Here is a 21,382-nt window from a genome sequence, read left to right on the forward strand (position 1 = left end):
CTATTTTTCCATTTTATTTTTATGAATGAAAATTAGAGGACGATAGACAACGCTAGCTCTTATCAACATAAATGCCACTCAATGAGTGGTTTTACATTTTCACGTTTTCTATTTCTGGTTGATTAAATAAAGGATTGACCACTACTGCTACATTCACAGCCGTTGGATTTCCGAACCAAAAGCACAATTATTTGTATTTTCCTTTTAAGAAAAAGTCGTTTCGTGGGTGCGCGGTCCTGCTTGTGTTGTCTGAAATCCATGAAAAGAAAAGCTTATCAACATGTTCTTGGACTGTTATAAGCATATGAATGATGCTTTTTACATTCCTTACATCTCTCTCTATGTATCAATCTTGGAATCAAACTTTAATAATAGTTTTGGTTACATCATGTGATGGATTGATCCGAATTGAATTAACTCAATTCATGACAAATAAATATCAGTGATAATGGTAAAGATAAAAAAAAAGAGTTGATTAAAGATTTTATTACAAGCAATGGTAATTCTTATTATATTTTTAAGAGAAGAATTTAAATTTAAATTTTAAAAATGATATTATTGAGAGAAAATTATTAATCCTAAATATGAATTATAAATTAGATATTATAATCTCTATAATTATAATTAATATTTTTTTTTCGAATAATTATAATCAATCACTTTAGTAAATTAAACTAATCAATCATAATATGTTAAAATAAACTTATGAGACTTAAAAATCTTAAAATCAAAATTGTTGTCAATTTTTTTGTTTTTTGTTTTCGAAGTAGAATTCTAAAAAAATAAAAATAAAAATAAAAATAAAAATCAGATGCAAACATGACAATGATTTGATAATTGATATGACCCACACGTATGCTTTTATTATCAAATAATATCCAACATACATTACGAATCAAAGCCGAAGGTACGGAGTACAGGTCCAGCAACTTCACTGCAAGCAATTAATAGGAAGAGGAGGGAAATTAATGGAGTTATTGGAACCCACCCATTGTTTGAAAAGTAAAAAAGGGTGGGCACCGAAAGTAGAAAGTAAAATTGGTTGGCAAGTTGGGTTAAAAGTTGGCATGGGATAATTGCAATTTTGGTCCCTAATTGTATAGGGACATTGCAAGCTGATCCTTGAACCTCAACTATAAATAGGCCTAACCATTTCTTACTTTCTTCATCCCACACTTGCCATTCTCTACTTAAGGCAATTGTTCTCTCTCCCTATTTGTAAACTTTCACTTGTATTTTTGGAGTGAAATATATTTGGTAGTGCCCGAGGACGTAGGCAAAATTTGCTGAACCTCGTTAAAATTCTAGTGTTCTTTATTTTTGTTCTGCATATTTTGCAAGTGTCATTGTAGTGATTTATTGTGCTATTAAATTACGATAGAGGGATATTCTGGCTAGGAAAGATCTGGTATGTAAGCGATCCTCGTGATCCACCTCTCTTTCCTGGGAATTGAACTTAGTGTGATTTTTCAGTACAATAATTTTACTCTTTCACACGCTTCCGCGCAACAATTGGTACCAGAGCCAGGTTCGTACTTGGGGAATACGACCGTTTACGGTACTATTCACGTATACGACACTATTCACATATACGGTACTATTCACGTATACGGCACTATTCGCGTATACGGTACTGTTCACGTATACAGTAGTTGGGATTGAGGAGAAAAATGGCAGCAGCATCGTCATCAGCAAGGACTACTGTGACAAATGCAAAATTTGAAGTAGAGAAATTTGACGGTACCAATAATTTTGGTATTTGGCAGTGTGAGATCCTGGATGTCTTATGTCAGCAAGAGCTGGATATAGCCCTTCAAGAAAAACCTGACAAGATGGATGACAAGGAGTGGGCCAAGATCAATAGACAGGCGTGTGGTACAATCCGCCTATGTTTGGCCAAAGAGCAGAAGTACTCCGTCATGAGGGAGACATCAGCGAAGAAGCTGTGGGATACATTGGAAGAAAAGTTTCTAACAAAAAGTCTTGAAAATAGGCTTTATATGAAAAAGAAACTTTTTCGGTTCACGTATGCACCCGGTATGTCGATGAATGACCATGTGAACTCATTCAATAAAATTTTAGCAGACTTGCTAAATTTGGATGAGAAATTTGAAGATGAAGACAAGGCATTATTGTTGTTGAATTCCCTTCCTGATGAATATGATCATCTTACCACCACATTGCTTCATGGGAAAGATTCAATCACATTTGATGCAGTCTGTAGTGCGTTGTATAGATCTGAGACTCGAAAGAAAGATAAAAGAGATCACAGAGATACAACTGCAGAAGTCTTAACAGTAAGAGGTCGTTCACACAGCAGCAAACCTGGTAGAAGGGGTAAGTCCAAAGGGAGACCCACCAAAGATGAATGTGCCTTTTGTCGTGAGAAAGGGCATTGGAAAAAGAATTGTCCTAAGTTACAAAAGGGCAAGTCTATTTCTAATGCATGTGTAGCGAAGCATGATGAGGAGTCAGACTTTAGCTTGGTTGGCATGGCAATGGCATGTCAAACGGATGAGTGGATATTGGATTCGGGATGTACTTACCATATGTGTCCTAATAAGGACTGGTTTTCTAGTCTTGAAGAACTAGAAAGTGGAGTTGTTTTTATGGGCAATGATAGTGCCTGTAAGACAATGGGTGTAGGTACAATCAAATTGAAGAACCATGACGGCTCAATCCAAGTTCTGACAGATGTTCGCTATGTACCCAGCTTGAAGAAAAATCTCATCTCATTAGGGGCCCTAGAATCTAAAGGGCTCACAATCACTTTGAGAGATGGATTACTAAAGGTAGTAGCTGGGGTATTGACGGTGATGAAAGGCACTAGAAGAAATAACTTGTACTATTTAAATGGAAGTACAGTTATTGGATCAACATCAACAGCTTCTGCGAAAGATGCAGATTCAGAGGCTACCAGGTTATGGCATAGGCGATTGGGACATGCTGGTGAAAAAGCTTTGCAGACTTTGGCGAAGCAAGGCTTGTTGAAAGGTGCGAATTCTTGCAAATTGGAATTCTGTGAACATTGTGTTCTGGGCAAGCAGACGAGGGTAAAATTTGGTTCAGCAATTCACAATACGAAAGGAATTCTGGACTATGTTCACAGTGATGTGTGGGGACCTACCAAAATGGCTTCTTTGGGAGGTATGCACTATTTTGTCACTTTTCTTGATGATTATTCAAGAAAAGTATGGGTGTATCTAATGAAAAGAAAAAATGAAGTTTTGGATGCATTTCTGAAGTGGAAGAAGATGGTGGAGACTCAGACAGGTCGAAAGGTCAAACGACTTCGATCAGATAATGGTACTGAGTACAAAAATGATCCATTTCTACAAGTATGTCAAGATGAGGGCATTGTGCGACACTTCACTGTTCGAGATACACCACAGCAGAATGGGGTGGCAGAACGCATGAATCGGACTATACTGGAGAAAGTTCGATGTATGTTGTCCAATGCTGGATTGGGCAAGGAATTTTGGGCTGAGGCAGTTACATATGCGTGCCATCTAATTAACCGATTGCCATCAGCTGCAATAAATAGAAAAACTCCTATGGAGATGTGGACTGGTAAACCTGCTACTGATTATGATTCTTTACATGTTTTTGGTTCCACTGCATATTATCATGTAAAAGAATCTAAGTTAGACCCAAGAGCAAAGAAAGCATTATTCATGGGTATAACTGGTGGTGTAAAAGGATACCGTCTCTGGTGTCCTGATACAAGGAAGATTGTTTTCAGTAGAGATGTAACTTTTGATGAATCAACCATGATGAAGAACGAGGATTCACAAAAGAATGACAAAACCAGTAGTACTTTGCAGCAGGTGGAGTTTGAAAAGGTTAATGATGATCCAGCTAATATTGAAAGAACAAATGATGAAGAAGTTTCGACCCAAGAACTTCTACAGCAACAAGATTCAATTGCATATAGGAGGCCAAGAAGAGAGATTCGTAAGCCTGCTCGCTTTGACGATATGGTGGCCTATGCACTTCCAATTGCAGATGATGATGTTCCTTCCACTTACACAGAAGCAATAAGTAACTCTGATGGTGTAAAGTGGAAGCAAGCTATGAATGAAGAAATGCAGTCTCTTCATAAAAATAGGACTTGGGAGTTGGTGAGACTGCCCAAGGGAAAGAAGGCAATTGGATGCAAATGGGTATATGCAAAGAAGGAAGGATTTCCTGGTAAAAATGAAATTCGATACAAGGCTAGATTGGTAGCAAAGGGTTACGCTCAGAAAGAAGGAATAGACTACAATGAAGTGTTTTCTCCAGTTGTGAAGCATTCGTCTATTCGAATTTTGCTAGCCTTGGTTGCGCAATACGATCTTGAACTAGTTCAGCTTGATGTGAAGACAGCATTTTTACACGGTGATTTGGAAGAGGAAATCTATATGACTCAGCCTGATGGATTCAATGTTGCTGATAAAGAAAATTGGGTTTGCAAACTGACAAAGTCGCTTTATGGATTGAAACAATCTCCGAGGCAGTGGTACAAGCGATTTGATCAGTTCATGAAAGGGCAAAGGTACACAAGAAGTAAATTTGATCATTGCGTATATTTTCAGAAGCTACAAGAAGGAACTTTCATATACTTGCTCTTATATGTTGATGATATGCTGATAGCATCTAAGAGCAAAGTTGAGATTGAGAGATTGAAGACTCAACTCAATCTCGAGTTTGAGATGAAAGATCTAGGTGAAGCTAAGAAGATTCTTGGCATGGAAATATGTAGAGATAGAGCTCATGGCAGAGTTAGCTTGTCTCAGAAGCAGTATTTGAAGAAAGTACTACAGCAGTTTGGCATGAACGAGCAGACCAAACCTGTAAGTGTAACACCCCTTACCCGTATCCAACACCGGAATAGGGTACGAGGCATTACCAAAACACATACACTTGTAAACGTATTTAACCGAGTTATAAAATTTCATCAAAATTAAAACTTTCAAAATAATTAACATGTTTCTATAACTTTTCACAATATATCCTCAAAATATTATAATCATAATAATTAGGGCCTGCGAGACCCGATACATACTCATGCAATTTAATGCTTCATTTCCATTTCATTCAATTCGCAATTTCTCATGCTCATAATTTAAATCATATCACTAGAAATTTCCATTTAATTCACGTACAATTCAATGACATCAAATTCAAAACTAATACGTATTTACCATTTAACTCAATGTTTATTGATTATACCATTCAATAACACATTTATGAAATTCTCAATTTAGCAATGAAAATATCACTTTAGTTTGAATAACAACATCGTCCTGATATAAATACACTACCACTTATCCATTTACTTTAATTCTTTTGGGCCCATTTGTCACTTACCATCCTTAATCAAATTAGGGAACGGTCACGGAAAATTGAGTACTTCACTTTCACTTTGCCATAGTATAACTATGGTCTTACGTATGATCACTTATCACTTTGTTTCTTGATCAGATAAGTGTAACCACTTATCACTTTGTCTCTTGATCAGATAAGTGTAGCCACTTATCACTTTGTCTCTTGATCAGATAAGTGTAGCTAAAGCTATCACTTATCACTTTTCACTTGTCACTTGATCAGATAAGTGTAGCCGAAGCTATCACTTATCACTTTTCACTTGTCACTTGATCAGATAAGTGTAGCTAAAGCTACCACTTATCACTTTGTCACTTGATCAGAAGTACTCAAATCCGGCGTTCCGCTCAATTTGATCATTTATTCATATATCAGGCTTACCAACATGTGTTAATTCATAAACCATTCATGATATTATTTCATGCCAAATCATATATTGAATATACCATACACACATACTATGAAACTTTATTTTCACACATGAGCTTAAACCATGACCAATAATGCACAAAAATAAGCATCATTCATATTTCATCGTTTATGAGTTATAATCAAACATATGACCATTTATACACGAATCATTCATATATTTCCCAATTTTCCTCCTCCTCCTCTCCATTCCACATCCTTAATGTGTATAACACACTTAAACAACATTAACCATAATTTCAATATTCACTAACATGTATATTCAAAGCTGTTTATCCGAGTCAGAGTCACTAAATTATTTTTATCTGGAGCTACAGAGCTCCAAATTAAGATCCGTTAATTTTCCCTGAAACTAGACTCACATATCTTCATATCATAAAATTTTCATAATTTTTGGTTCAGCCAAATAGTACAGTTTATTCTTTAAAGTTTCCCCTGTTTCGCTGTCTGACAGTTCCGACCACTCTTCACTAAAAATTAATTATCTCATTGTACAGAATTCGGATGATGTTTTAGCTTGTTTCTTATAAAAATAGACTCATTAAGGATTCTAACCATATAAACTATAACTCATAATCATTTTTGTACAATTTTTAATGATTTTCCAAAGTCAGAACAGGGGAACCCGAATTCATTCTGACCTTGTCTCACAAAATCTATTATATCTCATGATTTACAATTCCATTGCTCACATCATTTCTTTTATAAGAAACTAGACTCAATAAGCTTTAGTTTCATATTTTATTCATCCTCTAATTCAATCTCTATAATTTTTGGTGATTTTTCAAAGTTACACTACTGCTGCTGTCCAAAACTGCTTTAGTGCAAAATGTTGATTTCCATTTTGCCCCAAATTTCACAGTTTATACAATTCGGTCCTTTCTCAATTAACCCCTCAATTAATCTAATTTTCTCAATTAGTACTTTACTAGACATTATAAGTTGTTACACAACTATTGAAATTCAGAATTTCCACATATAACTCTATCTTCAAACTCTTTTACTATTAGGTCCCAAACATTCACTTTCTATTCAATTCTTTCAATAAAATCAGCATATGAACAATTTAAAGCTCTAATTTCATGCTAAATCATCATATACTTCCAGCACATATTCATATCAACTTTCAACTTCTTTCATAAAATCAAAAACTAATGGATTTAACAAGTGGGCCTAGTTGTAAAAGTCATAAAAATACAAAAATTTCAAGAAATAGTCAAGAATTGAACTTACTTGTAATAAAAATATGAAGAACCAGCTTGAAGAAGCCCTTCCATGGTGTTTTAGCTGATGAGAATTCAGAAAAATGAAGAGAAATCTGGATAATTCCACTTGGGTCCTAACTTTATTAAGCAAAATTTGCAATTTTCCAATTTTGCCCTTAATTCTCCTTACTTTCTTGCTGATTTCATGCCTCTGCCGTCCAGCCCAAATAGACCTTGGGTCTATTTGCCTTTTAAGCCCTCTTCCTTTTATCATTTAAGCTATTTAATCATTTCCCAAAATTTTGCATTTGTTACAATTTAGTCCTTTTTGTTCAATTAATTATCGGAACTTTAAAATTTCTTAACGAAACTTTAATACTAACTTTTTAACACTCCATAAATATTTATAAAAATATTTATGGCTCAGTTTAAAATCCCCGAGGTCTTGATACCTCATTTCGATTCTAATTATTTTAATATTTATTTCTAGTGCACTATTCACTATTTCAAAATTTTCCTAACTTCATATTTAACTTATACTTACTAAATTAATAATATTTTCTACCCATTTGTCGAATTTAGTGATCTCGAATCACCGTTCCGACACCTCTGAAAATTCAAGCCATTACATTTTTTTTTCGTCGGATTTGTGGTCCCGAAACCACTATTCCGACTAAGCCTAAAATCGGGCTATTACAGTAAGTACCCCGTTGGCTTCTCATTTCAAGCTTTCTGCACAACTATCTCCTTCGACGAATACAGAACGAGAATACATGTTGCAAGTTCCGTATTCTAATGCAGTGGGTAGCTTGATGTATGCAATGGTGTGTACAAGACCCGACATTTCACAGGCAGTTAGTATAGTGAGCAGGTATATGCATAATCCTGGAAAAGGACATTGGCAAGCTGTGAAATGGATTCTACGGTATATTCAGAAGACCGTGGATGTTGGATTACTGTTCAAGCAGGATAATACACTTGGTAAAGGTGTTATTGGGTACGTTGATTCTGACTATGCCGGTGATTTGGACAAGCGAAGATCAACCACCGGTTATGTGTTTACACTTGCTGGAGGACCAATAAGTTGGAAGTCTACACTACAGTCTACAGTTGCATTGTCAACCACAGAAGCCGAGTACATGGCTGTAACAGAGGCTGTAAAGGAGGCTATTTGGTTACAAGGTATGGCTAAAACCTTGGGGTTGGTTCAGGAGCATATTAACGTGTATTGTGATAGTCAAAGTGCTATTCATTTAGCAAAGAATCAAGTCTATCATGCACGTACAAAACATATCGACGTACGATTCCATTTTGTGCGGGAAATTATTGAAGAGGGGAAAATTTGTCTTCAGAAGATCAAGACTGCAAATAATCCCGCAGATATGATGACCAAGGTGGTAACAGCAACCAAGTTCGAACATTGTTTGAACTTGATTAATATCCTGCAAGTTTAACAGTTGAAGAAGGCACTATCAAGTATTGTTGTCAAAGGCAGAAAGAATTGTGTGAAGATAAGATTATCCTAATCAAATCTTCAAGGTGGAGATTATTGGAACCCACCCATTGTTTGAAAAGTCAAAAAGGGTGGGCACCGAAAGTAGAAAGTAAAATTGGTTGGCAAGTTGGGTTAAAAGTTGGCATGGGATAATTGCAATTTTGGTCCCTAATTGTATAGGGACATTGCAAGTTGATCCTTGAACCTCAACTATAAATAGGCCTAACCATTTCTTACTTTCTTCATCCCACACTTGCCATTCTCTACTTAAGGCAATTGTTCTCTCTCCCTATTTGTAAACTTTCACTTGTATTTTTGGAGTGAAATATATTTGGTAGTGCCCGAGGACGTAGGCAAAATTTGCTGAACCTCGTTAAAATTTTAGTGTTCTTTATTTTTGTTCTGCATATTTTGCAAGTGTCATTGTAGTGATTTATTGTGCTATTAAATTACGATAGAGGGATATTCTGGCTAGGAAAGATCTGGTATGTAAGCGATCCTCGTGATCCACCTCTCTTTCCTGGGAATTGAACTTAGTGTGATTTTTCAGTACAATAATTTTACTCTTTCACACGCTTCCGCGCAACAGGAGTGATGATGAGTCAGCTAAATTAAATACGTCTACCCTGCATCAATTAAACAACTCCACCTCAGATCACATCTCTGCGTTACTTAAATCTCTTCTTTCTTTGCTGATAGATACAAAGTTCTCAAGTAGACTACTGCTCCATCATCGAAGAGCTGGGTGAGGTAAGCATCTCTCTGGACCTCCTACCCACTAGGCCTAGCTTAGTATATATAGTATAAGTATATTATATTTACAATTTATATATTTATTCCGTTATAATCCGTTCAGGAGAAGAGAGAAGAAAGCAAAGGCAATCAAGATGAAACGAACAAGGAAGAAGAGCCTGCAGAGATTGTACTCAAAGTTGACATGCACTGTGAAGCTTGTGCCAGAAAGGTTGCAAGAGCCCTCAAAGGATTTCAAGGTCCTCATTTCATTTTCCCTTCATTAAGTTACTACTTTCATCGTTAGCTTACACGAACCTCCTTCATCTTTCACGGAAACATTAATTAAGATTCTTTGATATATGTTAATGTTTGTAATACTAGTGTTTGATAACAGGAGTGGAGGACGTAGCCACAGATAGTAAGGCAAATAAAGTAGTGGTGAAGGGAAAGACAGTAGACCCCATCACGGTTTGTGAAAGGCTACGAAAGAAGAGTGGAAGAAAAGTGGAATGTGGAATTAATTTCACCTTTGCCTAAACCACCATCGCAAGAGGAGAAGAAGGAAGAAAACAAAGAGCTCAAAGAAGAAAAAAAGGAAGAGGTAGTGTATGGGTTTCATTCATAGTTAACGGTATAAAGAATCAAGCATAATGATAAATTTACAGTGGCAAAACGACTAATAATAAACACTCGCAGCGTCCTGTCCCTTAGTGACTCGTTCTCTTTTAGACTTTAGTTTTTGGAGCCATAGAAATTGAAATGCAATTAGCTAGAATCCATTTTGGACTTTGGGGTTTGAACTTCCTATACCGTGAAACCAGTGAGTGGTGTGCTGTTTGCAGCATTGAAAGTAACAAAACAGCCCAATACCCGAAGCACATATTCCAAGGATGGAGGCCACTGTTTAGTGCTTTAGTTTGTCTTTTGACCCCACTGCATCTGCACTTCTGCACGTTGCAGCCATGGGGGGTAAAGCCCTAACGTACGCTCATTGGTTGATAGTGATGTTAATTTTACTTGGAATTTACAAACCAACATTGTTAAGTTCAGAGTTGTATATTACGGGATTTTGGTGCTCATCCCTATTCATTATGGTCTTTAATTATATGTAATTATCGGTAGTTCTGAGCATGCATGCAAAGTATATGGTGATCACTTATCATCTTAGTTTCATTTGTTTCTTGGATTGAACAATTAACGGGGCTTGACCCTTAGGGTTTTTTTTTTTGTTGTCCTTAATTATTATTTTCTGGTCGTAACCGTAACTTTGCCAGCCTCCAGCGGCGATAACAGTAGTATTGAAGGTTCATATGCACTGTGAAGCGTGTGCTCAAGTTTTGCGGAAGCGAATCCGAAAGATCCCAGGTAATATATTTACTACTATTCTTTTCTGTTAATTTTTGCAACCCAATTCAGGTATAATTAAGAAATTAGAAACTGCATTTATATGTTTCTTAATCATCAGTGATGACCTTAATTTTCTACTCATCTTGTATGTAAATGCAAACAGGAGTAGAGACGGTGGATACTGATGTGAGAAATCATCAAGTAATAGTAAAAGGGGTTGTAGATCCCGCAAACCTGGTAGATTATGTATACAAAAGAACCAGAAAGCAAGTATCCATAGTGAAGGACGAGGAAAACAAGGAAGAAGCGAAGAAAGAAGCAGAGAAGAAACAAGATGACGGAGAGAAGAAAGAAGAAGATCAAGGCAAAGGAGATGGAGATGATGATAAGAAGATGGACGATATCAAAAGAAGTGAATATTACTCATCCAAGTACTACTCCGAGTTTGCATATCCTCCTCAATTTTTCAGCGACGAGAACCCGAATGCTTGCTCTCTCATGTAGGATCCATCTACGTACGTGACCACCATTTTGTGATACCCATATGCAATTTTCCAACGTACTTGTTATTTACTACTGTTGATGACAATGTATGATCCGTACAATTTAAGTGATCTTGAATTAATTGGCTTTCCTGAATATGCAGTTTCTATTCTCTTAATTACTTCAGATACTCTATATAGCAAACCAAAAAATGCCTGGAATTTATAACACAATTAAATATCATTGGAGACTACAAGGAGTAGTCACCATCCATCACTATCGCTACTACTTAATTTGCACGGTCACATACTTGGGCCAGTTTGTCCCCTCTTCCCTTTAGAATGTACAATTGCAATGTTTTGGTGGTGATGAGAAAGAAGGTGAAATGTCCATGGCCATGAGAGAGGTACTGCAGGAAAATTAAGAAGTGACCGTTGTAATTTTACATTTACTTTTAACAAATAACTAACACATTCAAATAATTGAAAGGAATCATGGGAGCCAATGCCCTGAAATTGCCCATGCATGCCTTAAAGAGGCTGAGGAGAAAAAGTATATGTTGTTAATTTTTTTCTTTTTTGAGAAAAAAAGGAGCCCAAACAGAATTTTAGTAGGACAAATGGTGGGATGACTATGAAATGTTCAAGCAAAACTGTGGATTAATTAGTCACATATCCATCATGCAACCAAAGCTATAATAGCGTCGTCGCGAAAGTTTTGAATCTAAGTTCATAACTTTAATCCTTCTGAAAAATTAGTGTTAAAAGTATCCATATGAACTATACTTAAATTGATTTCCGTAAGATTAAATATAGTACAATTTTATGTATGCAGAAAAAATGCAAACGATTTGACTTATGCAGGAAAAATGAGGCTAATTAAGACATGATCGATGGATGGAACGAAGATCACTTTAAAATTGTTGATCAGGACATTATTAACCCAGTAGTTAATAGACAGCATGAAGGGACAACACATGCAACGTACATAAGCCAATGGGAATGAAAGGAATCATATTAGTAAAAGGCGTCGTGTCCATTTTAAAGCAATATAAGTATGCATGCATTGCATGTTTTATTTACGTATTAGATAAACCCAAACATTCTTCCCTCGAATTCATATAATTTATTAATAAACGACTGAAAACAACAAATAACTGTGTATTTTTGGTGGTTAATATCCCAACCAAAGCATATTATCATCAAATACAACTGAATAAAAGGGAATAATACTACTAGAAAGCAATGAAATCGCCATGGATCATCATTTGGAGGCATGAGAGAGGTAGATGAAAACGAAGACCAACACGAAAGCGAAGATGAGGAAAATGTAAGCGGGTGGAGGCTGCAACGGTGGCATTCCGAGCGGACCCAATAACAGCAGAGCAACTACCAACAGCATCATGGCTATCGAATTGATACCGCATCCGTAATCTTCCATCTTCACTCTCACTGATATGCCTTACCTCTCGCCAATGTAGCCAGGGAAAATTAACTTCCTCGAATATGCAAGAAAAGAGACGCTGTTGATCTATATATAGAGAGTCGTGGTGCTGCACGGATTGATGCACCTTTGGCAAAGAGTTGCGACGATTGGTTCAGCAACATATCTACCCAGCAGCCGACGTGATTTTTGGCCCCCCGCCCCTCCCCCTCTCACAACCGCAAGCCACTGATGGTCGCCTTTTCTGAAAGGGCCATGTGTCTTGTGCAATTTCGGAGATAAAAAGAATATACTTTTAATAAAAACTTCAAATTTCATCGCTTTGATTAAGCAGACCTATCCATAGATTTGGAAGCCTGGCCCAACAAGGGTCGCTTTTAAAAAAGATAATTCTTTTTCATTCGAATTTAGAAGATAAAATTTATTTGAATCTAATTACAAAATATGAATATATTAATATAAATCTACTTTTAAATATATTTTATAATAATTATATGAACAGTAAAAAAGATGCATCAAGTTTTGTTGGGTTGGATTCGAGTTTGGGTATAAAAGTTTAGGCAAAATATGCTATTAATTGTGTAAGTTTTGGATTTGGTCGTTACTTTAATTTAGTTAATTTTAGTGTATGTACTTTTCTTGTTTAATTTTAGTCTTATACTTTTTAATTTTAAAATTTCAATCCTAACTCAAATGTTAACAATTAAATCTATTTAGTTAAATTCTATTACATATTAGTCCTATAATACTATATGTAAAGTTGTATGTTTAGTCGATATTTTCCATTTTAATCATTCTTAATTTCTATGTTAGACATGAAAATACCAAGAGGGAAGTAAATTGATATTTTAAAAATTCTTTACAATTTTTTTCTAAAATGATAAGGAAAGGGAAGAAAAACTTGAACTAACTTCTAATTGTTCAACCCCAATTGTCTATTTCCACTATATTGGTATACCTTAACCAGATATTTCTTAATTAAATAAACTTGAATTGTTATCTTGCAAGGAAAATATATAACCTTTACAATCCCTGTATTTTTGTCAAGCCTGAGAACATTCTCCTAGTTTTTATAGCTTGACTAATAGCCTCTATCTTTTTCAAGGGCTCGACTAGAAACTTCTCTAATCTCTTTAAGATTTTATACTTCAAATACCTTAAATATACCCTTTAATTACAAAGAGAAATGTGCTAACAATGAAAATTTCTCAAAGGTGAGTGTTTATATGTTTTAACTCAGTCAAAGAATGGAGAGGAGAATACAAAAATATATTATAATAAGTTCTAAAAATATATGTACAAGAGAAATGAAGAAAATGAATAAATGAAGTGTTTTATTTTAACTTTTTGCTAGAATGTTGTTCTATTGTGTTTTGAGATGTCTTTGACTTGTATTTATACCAAGAAACAAATTAGTAGATATTTATTGTTGTTAGAAGCAATAATCTTAGACTAAAAAGGAGACCCTACAACTCATATATCAATACATCATACATGCATGTCAAGAATGTATCGATACATCTCATAAAAGCAACCATTAGTGATTAATTTGACAACCATGTGTAGGTACATCTAAGGGATGTATACATACATCTCCTTCTAGTGTAGCTATTTGGCTACTTACTTGCAATGTATCAAAACTTATACCCAATATCTATATTTAACCATCAAATTATTTTAACACATTAAAAATATTTGAGTAAGTTGAAAACACATTTCAAACATGTTTTTGAGTGCCTTGCAAATTTTTGAAATGCTTTGAAAATGTTTGATAACTAAATAACTTGTTAATAAAATATATATTAAAAGTTTAACAGATCAAAGTTAACACTATTTTTTTTATTTTAAATTTTTGTTCATGACATAAGTGATAGATGTTAAATTTATTAATTGTTTTTTTGTGATTAATATTTATAAAAGTATATGGTAATATATTTGATACTTATAATTTTGAAAATAGCATAATTTATTTTAATAAATTTAACTTTTATGAGAACTAAAATTTTAATTTTTGAAAAATATAACAACTAAAAAATTAGAATTACTAAAAGTCCCTCAATATAGGAAACAATAGCAAAATTTAGCCTTAAATTTGTTGTGGAACCAGAATCCTATGTATTTACCTGATGGTCAAAGTATTTGTCACTCTAAGTATAACCTAAGTTCAAATCATATTAATTGTGTTACTGTTAGAGTTTTACCTTCCTCTTATCATTCACACACAAAAAAAAAATTTAAGACCACAAACATTATGAATTGTTGAAAAAAAACCCCAATATATTATGAATTAAGAAAGTATAATTAAGCAAGGCGATGCAGCTACATGCTCGGCCTTGCGACAGCCAGCGGTGAGTCAACTGGGACTTATTTTCGGGTATGGGTTCGGGTTTTGGAGGCTGCAAAATTACATTACATCGTTGGCATCGCCATGCCACGTGGTTTTTACCTTTTCAGGCACTATAAATGTTGACACTTGCCAAGTGCTCTCCCTCGTATCCTCTTAATTACGAATTAACAAGATCGCAGCATTTTACTCTTAAAAGTTGCCTGCGTGTGTGCGAGCGAGAGGGGGATCCAGCTACAGGAGAGCTAGAAAGGAGAGACAGATGGAACGTGGAGGCTTCCATGGCTACCGTAAACTCCCCGACAATACCTCTGGTAAAGTGTATATATACACACCCACAAACACATATTTTAACTTGAAAAAGGAAATGGTGAAAATTATTGCTTGGATTGGATCTATGTTAATTTGTTCATTTTAACAACATGCAGCTGCAGGTGCAATATTGTATCTGTGTAATGTATATGTTTCTTTTTTCAAGAGATGATTCTATCATCTACCCCTTTCATTAGTGTTTCCTCTTACCTGCTGGTTCATGAGGGACCTTAAGTGTCTAGTGTTTGGATTATTTCTTGCATGCAATTGATACTAATTTGGTTTATAATGTATATTGTATCTTTATAATTGATACACACCCACAAACACATATTTGTCCTTGATTTACCACCATGGATATTAGCATGCAGATTTTTGTGTTCGTTGTTTCTTACTGTCTTATTTTGAAGCTGTGTTCCGATGTACTGATATCCCGACCTGAAAATGTCGATTTTTGTACCTTTCTTCGAGTGGTTGTTTTCCAGTTTCGAAACGTACGCTTTGTTGAAATTTTTAATGCCCATTGTGACACACTGCTCTCTTTTCCCACATTTCCTCTCGTAAGTTACTTGAATGGGCGTACAAGAAACTTGTTTCTCCATTAAGTGGTTTTGTGGTTGCTTGTGAGGACTCAAAGTGGAGACGCAAGCAAAATGGCTGACTTGTCGGTAAGCGTGTGTACAATTGGGAAGGCATCCAATACCTGAGCCCCTCGAAAACAAGTGGCACCCATGCATTCATTATCTGCCAAAATGAATAAAAGAAAAGCAACGCTTGTGGGGTTCAAAATTTCAAACTTTTCAGCTTAAGCAGTTATAAGTTCTTCTAACCGGCCGGCCTTTTCCTTGCATGCTTAACTGCGTGTATATAAAACCCGAATATACGTAGAGCCTTCTACGCGGAGACAAATGGTCCGTCGGTGAGATGGCCCGTGGGTGTAGGCTTGTATAAAATATAGTTAAACCAAAAAATTGAACTGACTGGGTCACACATTACATGCTTGCCAAGAACTGACCAAATATTAGCGTTTTCTTGCTATAAATGGATAATTTTCATGTCTTTGAAATAAGTTGGGAATGTTTGTTTGAGTCCAGGGCTGAAGGTGGCGGAGATGAACATGAGAATGGGTGAAGCCAACCATACGAACAGCCACTCAAACTCTGATGACAATGAGTGCACCGTGAGAGAACAAGACCGTTTCATGCCCATTGCTAATGTAATAAGGATCATGCGCAAGATCCTTCCCCCACACGCCAAAATATCTGATGACGCCAAGGAAACGATCCAAGAATGTGTGTCCGAGTACATCAGCTTCATCACCGGCGAAGCCAACGAGCATTGCCAACGTGAGCAACGCAAGACTATCACTGCTGAGGATGTGCTGTGGGCAATGAGTAAGCTAGGCTTTGATGATTACATCGAGCCTTTGACGGTATACCTCCACCGCTACCGAGAACTGGAGGGTGAGCGTGGATCAATCAGAGGTGAGCCGGTGGTGAAGAGAGTGGTTGATTATGGAACTTTGGGTGTTGCTGCTTTTGCACCTGCCTTTCACATGGGGCATCACCATCACCATGGCCATGGGTTCTTCGGGAGTGGAGCCATGGGAGGGTATCTCAAGGATGAGTCCAGTGCAGGCTCATCACAGGCTGCAGTGGCAAATGGGGAACCATATGCCCAGCAGCATAAATGAGGCTGCAGTCTCCAGCTATAGTAATAAGGATTAAGGAGTGCTTGTTGGGTTTTTTCAGAGGAAAAAAAAGAGTAAATGAATGCTTGCTGGTCTAACTATGTGACAGTACTAATTAAGTTAGTGAACTCTTTTTATATGTTGATTTGACCTGCATGGACTTCTGCTTCATTTACATATTTAAGGTGTATTTTTATGCTTTGACTAAAACTTTATTATCACTATATATATGCTGTTAATCTTAAAAATTTATGATCAATATATAGTATACATATAACACTATTATTTGCTAAACTACCTTATACACATAATAAATAATAAGGTGCTCACGAGTACAAAAAATGAAAAAGAAAAAGAACATGTAAATAAATATAGACGAGAGAAAACAGAAAGTCAAATATATAGTCCAAGTTCAATCCGGCCTACTTTTGAAGAAGTAAAAACAGAAATTATGAAAAACTTTCATTTTGGATCTACTAATTACTTCATTCTAAACTCTTGGTAGTTCATTCATAAAATCACCAAATCATGTAGTCCACATATAAAATTATATACATAAGATTCCTCTTGCAGTTTTTGCCAACCATGTGTTTCTATCCTCATAAATCCGTTGATCCTTTGTAGGATAGACATGCCAATTATTAAGTAGTATCAACTTGCTACAGTGTGGGTCACTCCTTACACCAACCAAACCATCAATAAAAAACAAGCTTGAGATCAAGCATCATAAGGTATTATCTCTCTCTCATCTCTTTCACTAAGCTAAGATTCTTTGTTTTTTTTCATAACCAATAATCCTTTACTAGCTTCAGCATTAAAGAGTGATTGGAGTGTCAATTCCGATATTTTTTAGTTTATTTTTTAATCTTGCAAATCAAATCTAGCCCCTTAAATACCACAATAAGCTCGATCCATGCCGGTTCAAAGAAGACTCTAACATTTAGGCGTATATGTTAGAATCAAATTCACGACCACGTGTGTTAAGCAACTATTTATTCAGCTTACTAAATGTATTAAGCAAAGCAAGGATGATAGATGACGTTGTTCTACCCTAAATAATGTATCTAGTAGTAATAAAGTATAGTATAGAAATTGCTTCTGATTCCAATTCCATTGAGTTTGCGTATCCGACATGTCATCTATATGGATACTCTTTCTTCACTGATATCTCTGACAAAATCCTAGGCATAAGAGAGTATCTTGATCCTTGACTGCAAATAAACTGTGCTGGAGCGCACCTAATAAAGGAATAAAATAAAATCCTACACCAACCTGGAAGATTTGAACCGGCAAACAGCAGTAATTAATGATTAAACAAACAATTTACTGTTCCTAGAAGGCTGCAAATGCATGTTCAATTTGACTTACTTTCACAGCAAATCTGAAAACCATGTGTCATACAACCAAAGTCATTAAAAGAAGCGTTAAACACTTTTTTTCTAAAAGGGGCAGAAATTAAACAACATCAGAGTGCCTAAACGAAAAGGAAAACGTAAAATACGAAATGCAGAAGTTGAACCATGGCGAAAACTAGGCCAGGGTACAATGCGACAGCGGAAGAAGAGTGTCCCCGAGCACGATTGCCTTTTATAATATGGCCTCCTCCTCTGCCTCTGGCGCCGCCGCCTCTTCCAGCTCCTTTTCCTAGCACCGGTGATACCATCAGAGCGAGAGCAATGCCAATGACCATGAGTATTAGAATCATGTTGGCAGACTTCTTGGCTGATGGAAGCTTGGTCATCTTCGTTGTCGTAGTTGAGACCTCCAACGCAGAGGGTCTTAAAATAAAGGGGAATGTTGCTTAGAAAGAAAGCTGAGTACAAAATCATATAAAGGAAGGGTAGGCGATAGCTTTCTTCATTAGAAACGGAAAGCGGAAAGCTTTCCTTTAATAAATACACCTTATCATTCAGTTTATTTCAGATTCTAGTGATGTGAGGGGGAAGAAAGAGAAAAAGGCTGCAGTTGCCCGCGTCCAAACGAAGAAATATATAGTATATAGATAAATGGCAGTCATTTCAGCTTTATGGGTGAGCCTAATTCTTAATTAATTAAATTTTTTGTGGTTTGATAGATTTTTAAAGTTATTTTATATTTAATATAATGATTAAACTTTTAACTACTGATTAATATAAAAATGATTTTATCATCTCATTTAACTTATAATTTTAATTTTTAATTATTTTATAGGTGAGCAAAATTCGATTCGATTTGAAATACTCGATAAAATTTTTAAATTTTAAATTAAATAGTTCGAATTATTTGAATTAATCAAGTCATTTGGATAAACTTGAATAAAAATTTAAGTTTTTTAGTTTAACTCGAATATGAATTACACAATTTGAGTTATCCGAAAATCCGAATAAAAAAGACAAAACTACATCATTTTGATAAATGTTTACATTTTCTAAAGTTAAAAGTTAAAACCATTAAGTTAAATTAAAACTACGTTATTTTGATAAATATTTACTTATTAAGATAAAAGTCAAAACCATTATATTGTTTGTATAATTAAATAATGTTATATTTCATTTACTAGTTAAATGATTGATTCGAAATTTTTTGACTCGATTCGAAAAAAATTCAAATTGAGTTCAGTTGCTAAAATAGGATTCGTCAGCTCGATTAACTCGAAATTTTTTGACTTGATTCGACACGACTCGATCAAATACTCACCCCTAATACTTTCGACACTCTCAAGATTAAAATCAAAATATTTTATGGCAAAGTTTTAAATTAACGATTTTAATAATCAAATAGTAGTCTAATTTTTTATATTTTTATATTGGTGTTTAAAATTATTTGGGTCAAAAATATTCTCTAAAATTTGTTTTCATCCTGCAAATTCTGTCTTTTCTATTAAATATGTGGCTTGATTCGTGAATTTTTTTAAAAATTAAAATAACTCTTCTTCCTCTCTTAACTATTAATTCGTTTTATTGAGGACATTCTCTTCGTTTAGAATATCTTTTACTATAGAAATTGAATAAATTAGCAGCCCCTTTCAATTCATGAAACCTTCTTGCAAGAGAAAGCAACGCAAAATTTCTTACCAGAATCCAGAAATGTGAAAATTTGAAGGCAACTATAGACAAAGTGATAAGGAACCAAAGCCAAATTTTGCAGCACCAAACATCAACAGTTGCAAATGAGAAAAAAGCAACCTTTTTATGCATTAAACGACCACTCTTTGTATCTGACTTTCGGTGCCTCGTGTTTTGCTAAGGTCTTTGTTTTTTCTCGTTGTTCCATTCCCGATCATACATCATGAACTTTCTTTAAGAAAATAACTTCTATTTGCAGTAGAGAAACAGTATATGTGAATGACAAAATTTATTAGGCTTATTCGCATTTATTCTTTGCATGAAATATGCAAATGTTTAAACGAATATACGATAATTTAGCTCAAGTTTTAAAGATGCGCGTCTGTGTCTTGACAAGCCATCTTGCCGATTGCCTCTATCCCATCAATCCTCTTCACCAACCTTCATTGTTTTAATGCAAATTTTCTTTCAGCCTTTTTTTATATATATAACCAAAACGAAGCTGAGAAATATATATAGATTCTTTGCATTTCTTTGCTAATTTTCACTGCTTTTGATTCACCAAAAAGTAAAACAAAAATATTTGTCACTTTTCCATCATATTTCACAGCTATAGTCATTATAAGCCGTTTGGTGGCCTTCATAGGGATATCAAAGAATGATAATATTTTCTTTAAGCTCCAAGCCCTTGATACTGCAATCAAACTCTTCTATGATCCCTCGGCCGTTGAATCAACCTCTCAAGATTTTGGTCACATTGTATAAGCCATTGTTGAAGCTGTTATTTTCCCTTCATGGCTTCATCCCCTCAAGAATGCAAAATCACGATTCATGTGAATAAGAGTTTACTAGGGAGAGGGAGAGAGGAGGAAGAAGAAAGGAAAAAAGTTAGGAGTAAAAGAGAGGGGGAAGAAAAAGAAAAAGAAATTGTCGATCCAAAGTGTCCATTTTTAAAAGCATTTTACATTTTAAGACTAAAACGTGTGACCGAATAAATCTTTAAAGACTACTTATTATAAAAAAGAGCTTTAAGAACCAATTAGGAAATCGAGATACAGAGCATAGGACATTTTATTATTAAAGTCCAAATTAAATGCAGAAAATGTTGATTTACACAAAGTAAAATTATCTTTGATAATAAAGCTATTAAACTATAAAACAACATAATGTTAAAAGCACGACACAATAAGTTCAAACTCCAGTATAATGCAATGGGCTCAAGCCCTAAAACACAACATTTGCTCAAAAAAGAGTCGGCTGGCTCAAAAAAATCCAAGCCTAAAGAGGCTAATTAGCCCAAACAAATTGAGAGCCTGCTCAACAGCCTTACATGGGTCTTCAGTCCCACTAGCTCAAACGCTTGTACGCATGGCATCCTCCCAACTTTTTTCTTTTTAACAAAAGAAACGTTTACAAAGAGCTTCACCAACTCGACTACTCAACAAAATCAAGCAAGGGCTACTGTCCTAAGAAAACGAATGAAATAAACTA

At 35.2% G+C, this 21,382-nt stretch overlaps 1 protein-coding gene across 1 annotated transcript; it reads left to right on the top strand.

Annotated features, from left to right (window-relative positions):
• Window positions 1-14,994: 14,994 nt before the first annotated feature.
• On the top strand, window positions 14,995-16,997 carry LOC121229421 (nuclear transcription factor Y subunit B-6). Its single transcript, XM_041113693.1, has 2 exons — window positions 14,995-15,159; window positions 16,252-16,997. The coding sequence occupies exons 1-2, from the start codon at window positions 15,108-15,110 to the stop codon at window positions 16,848-16,850; spliced, it is 651 nt and encodes a 216-aa protein (XP_040969627.1). The 5' UTR covers window positions 14,995-15,107; the 3' UTR covers window positions 16,851-16,997.
• The last annotated feature ends 4,385 nt before the right edge of the window (window positions 16,998-21,382 follow it).

Source organism: Gossypium hirsutum, chromosome A05, assembly GCF_007990345.1.
Source record: "Gossypium hirsutum isolate 1008001.06 chromosome A05, Gossypium_hirsutum_v2.1, whole genome shotgun sequence".
In the NCBI taxonomy this organism is placed as follows: Eukaryota; Viridiplantae; Streptophyta; class Magnoliopsida; order Malvales; family Malvaceae; genus Gossypium; species Gossypium hirsutum.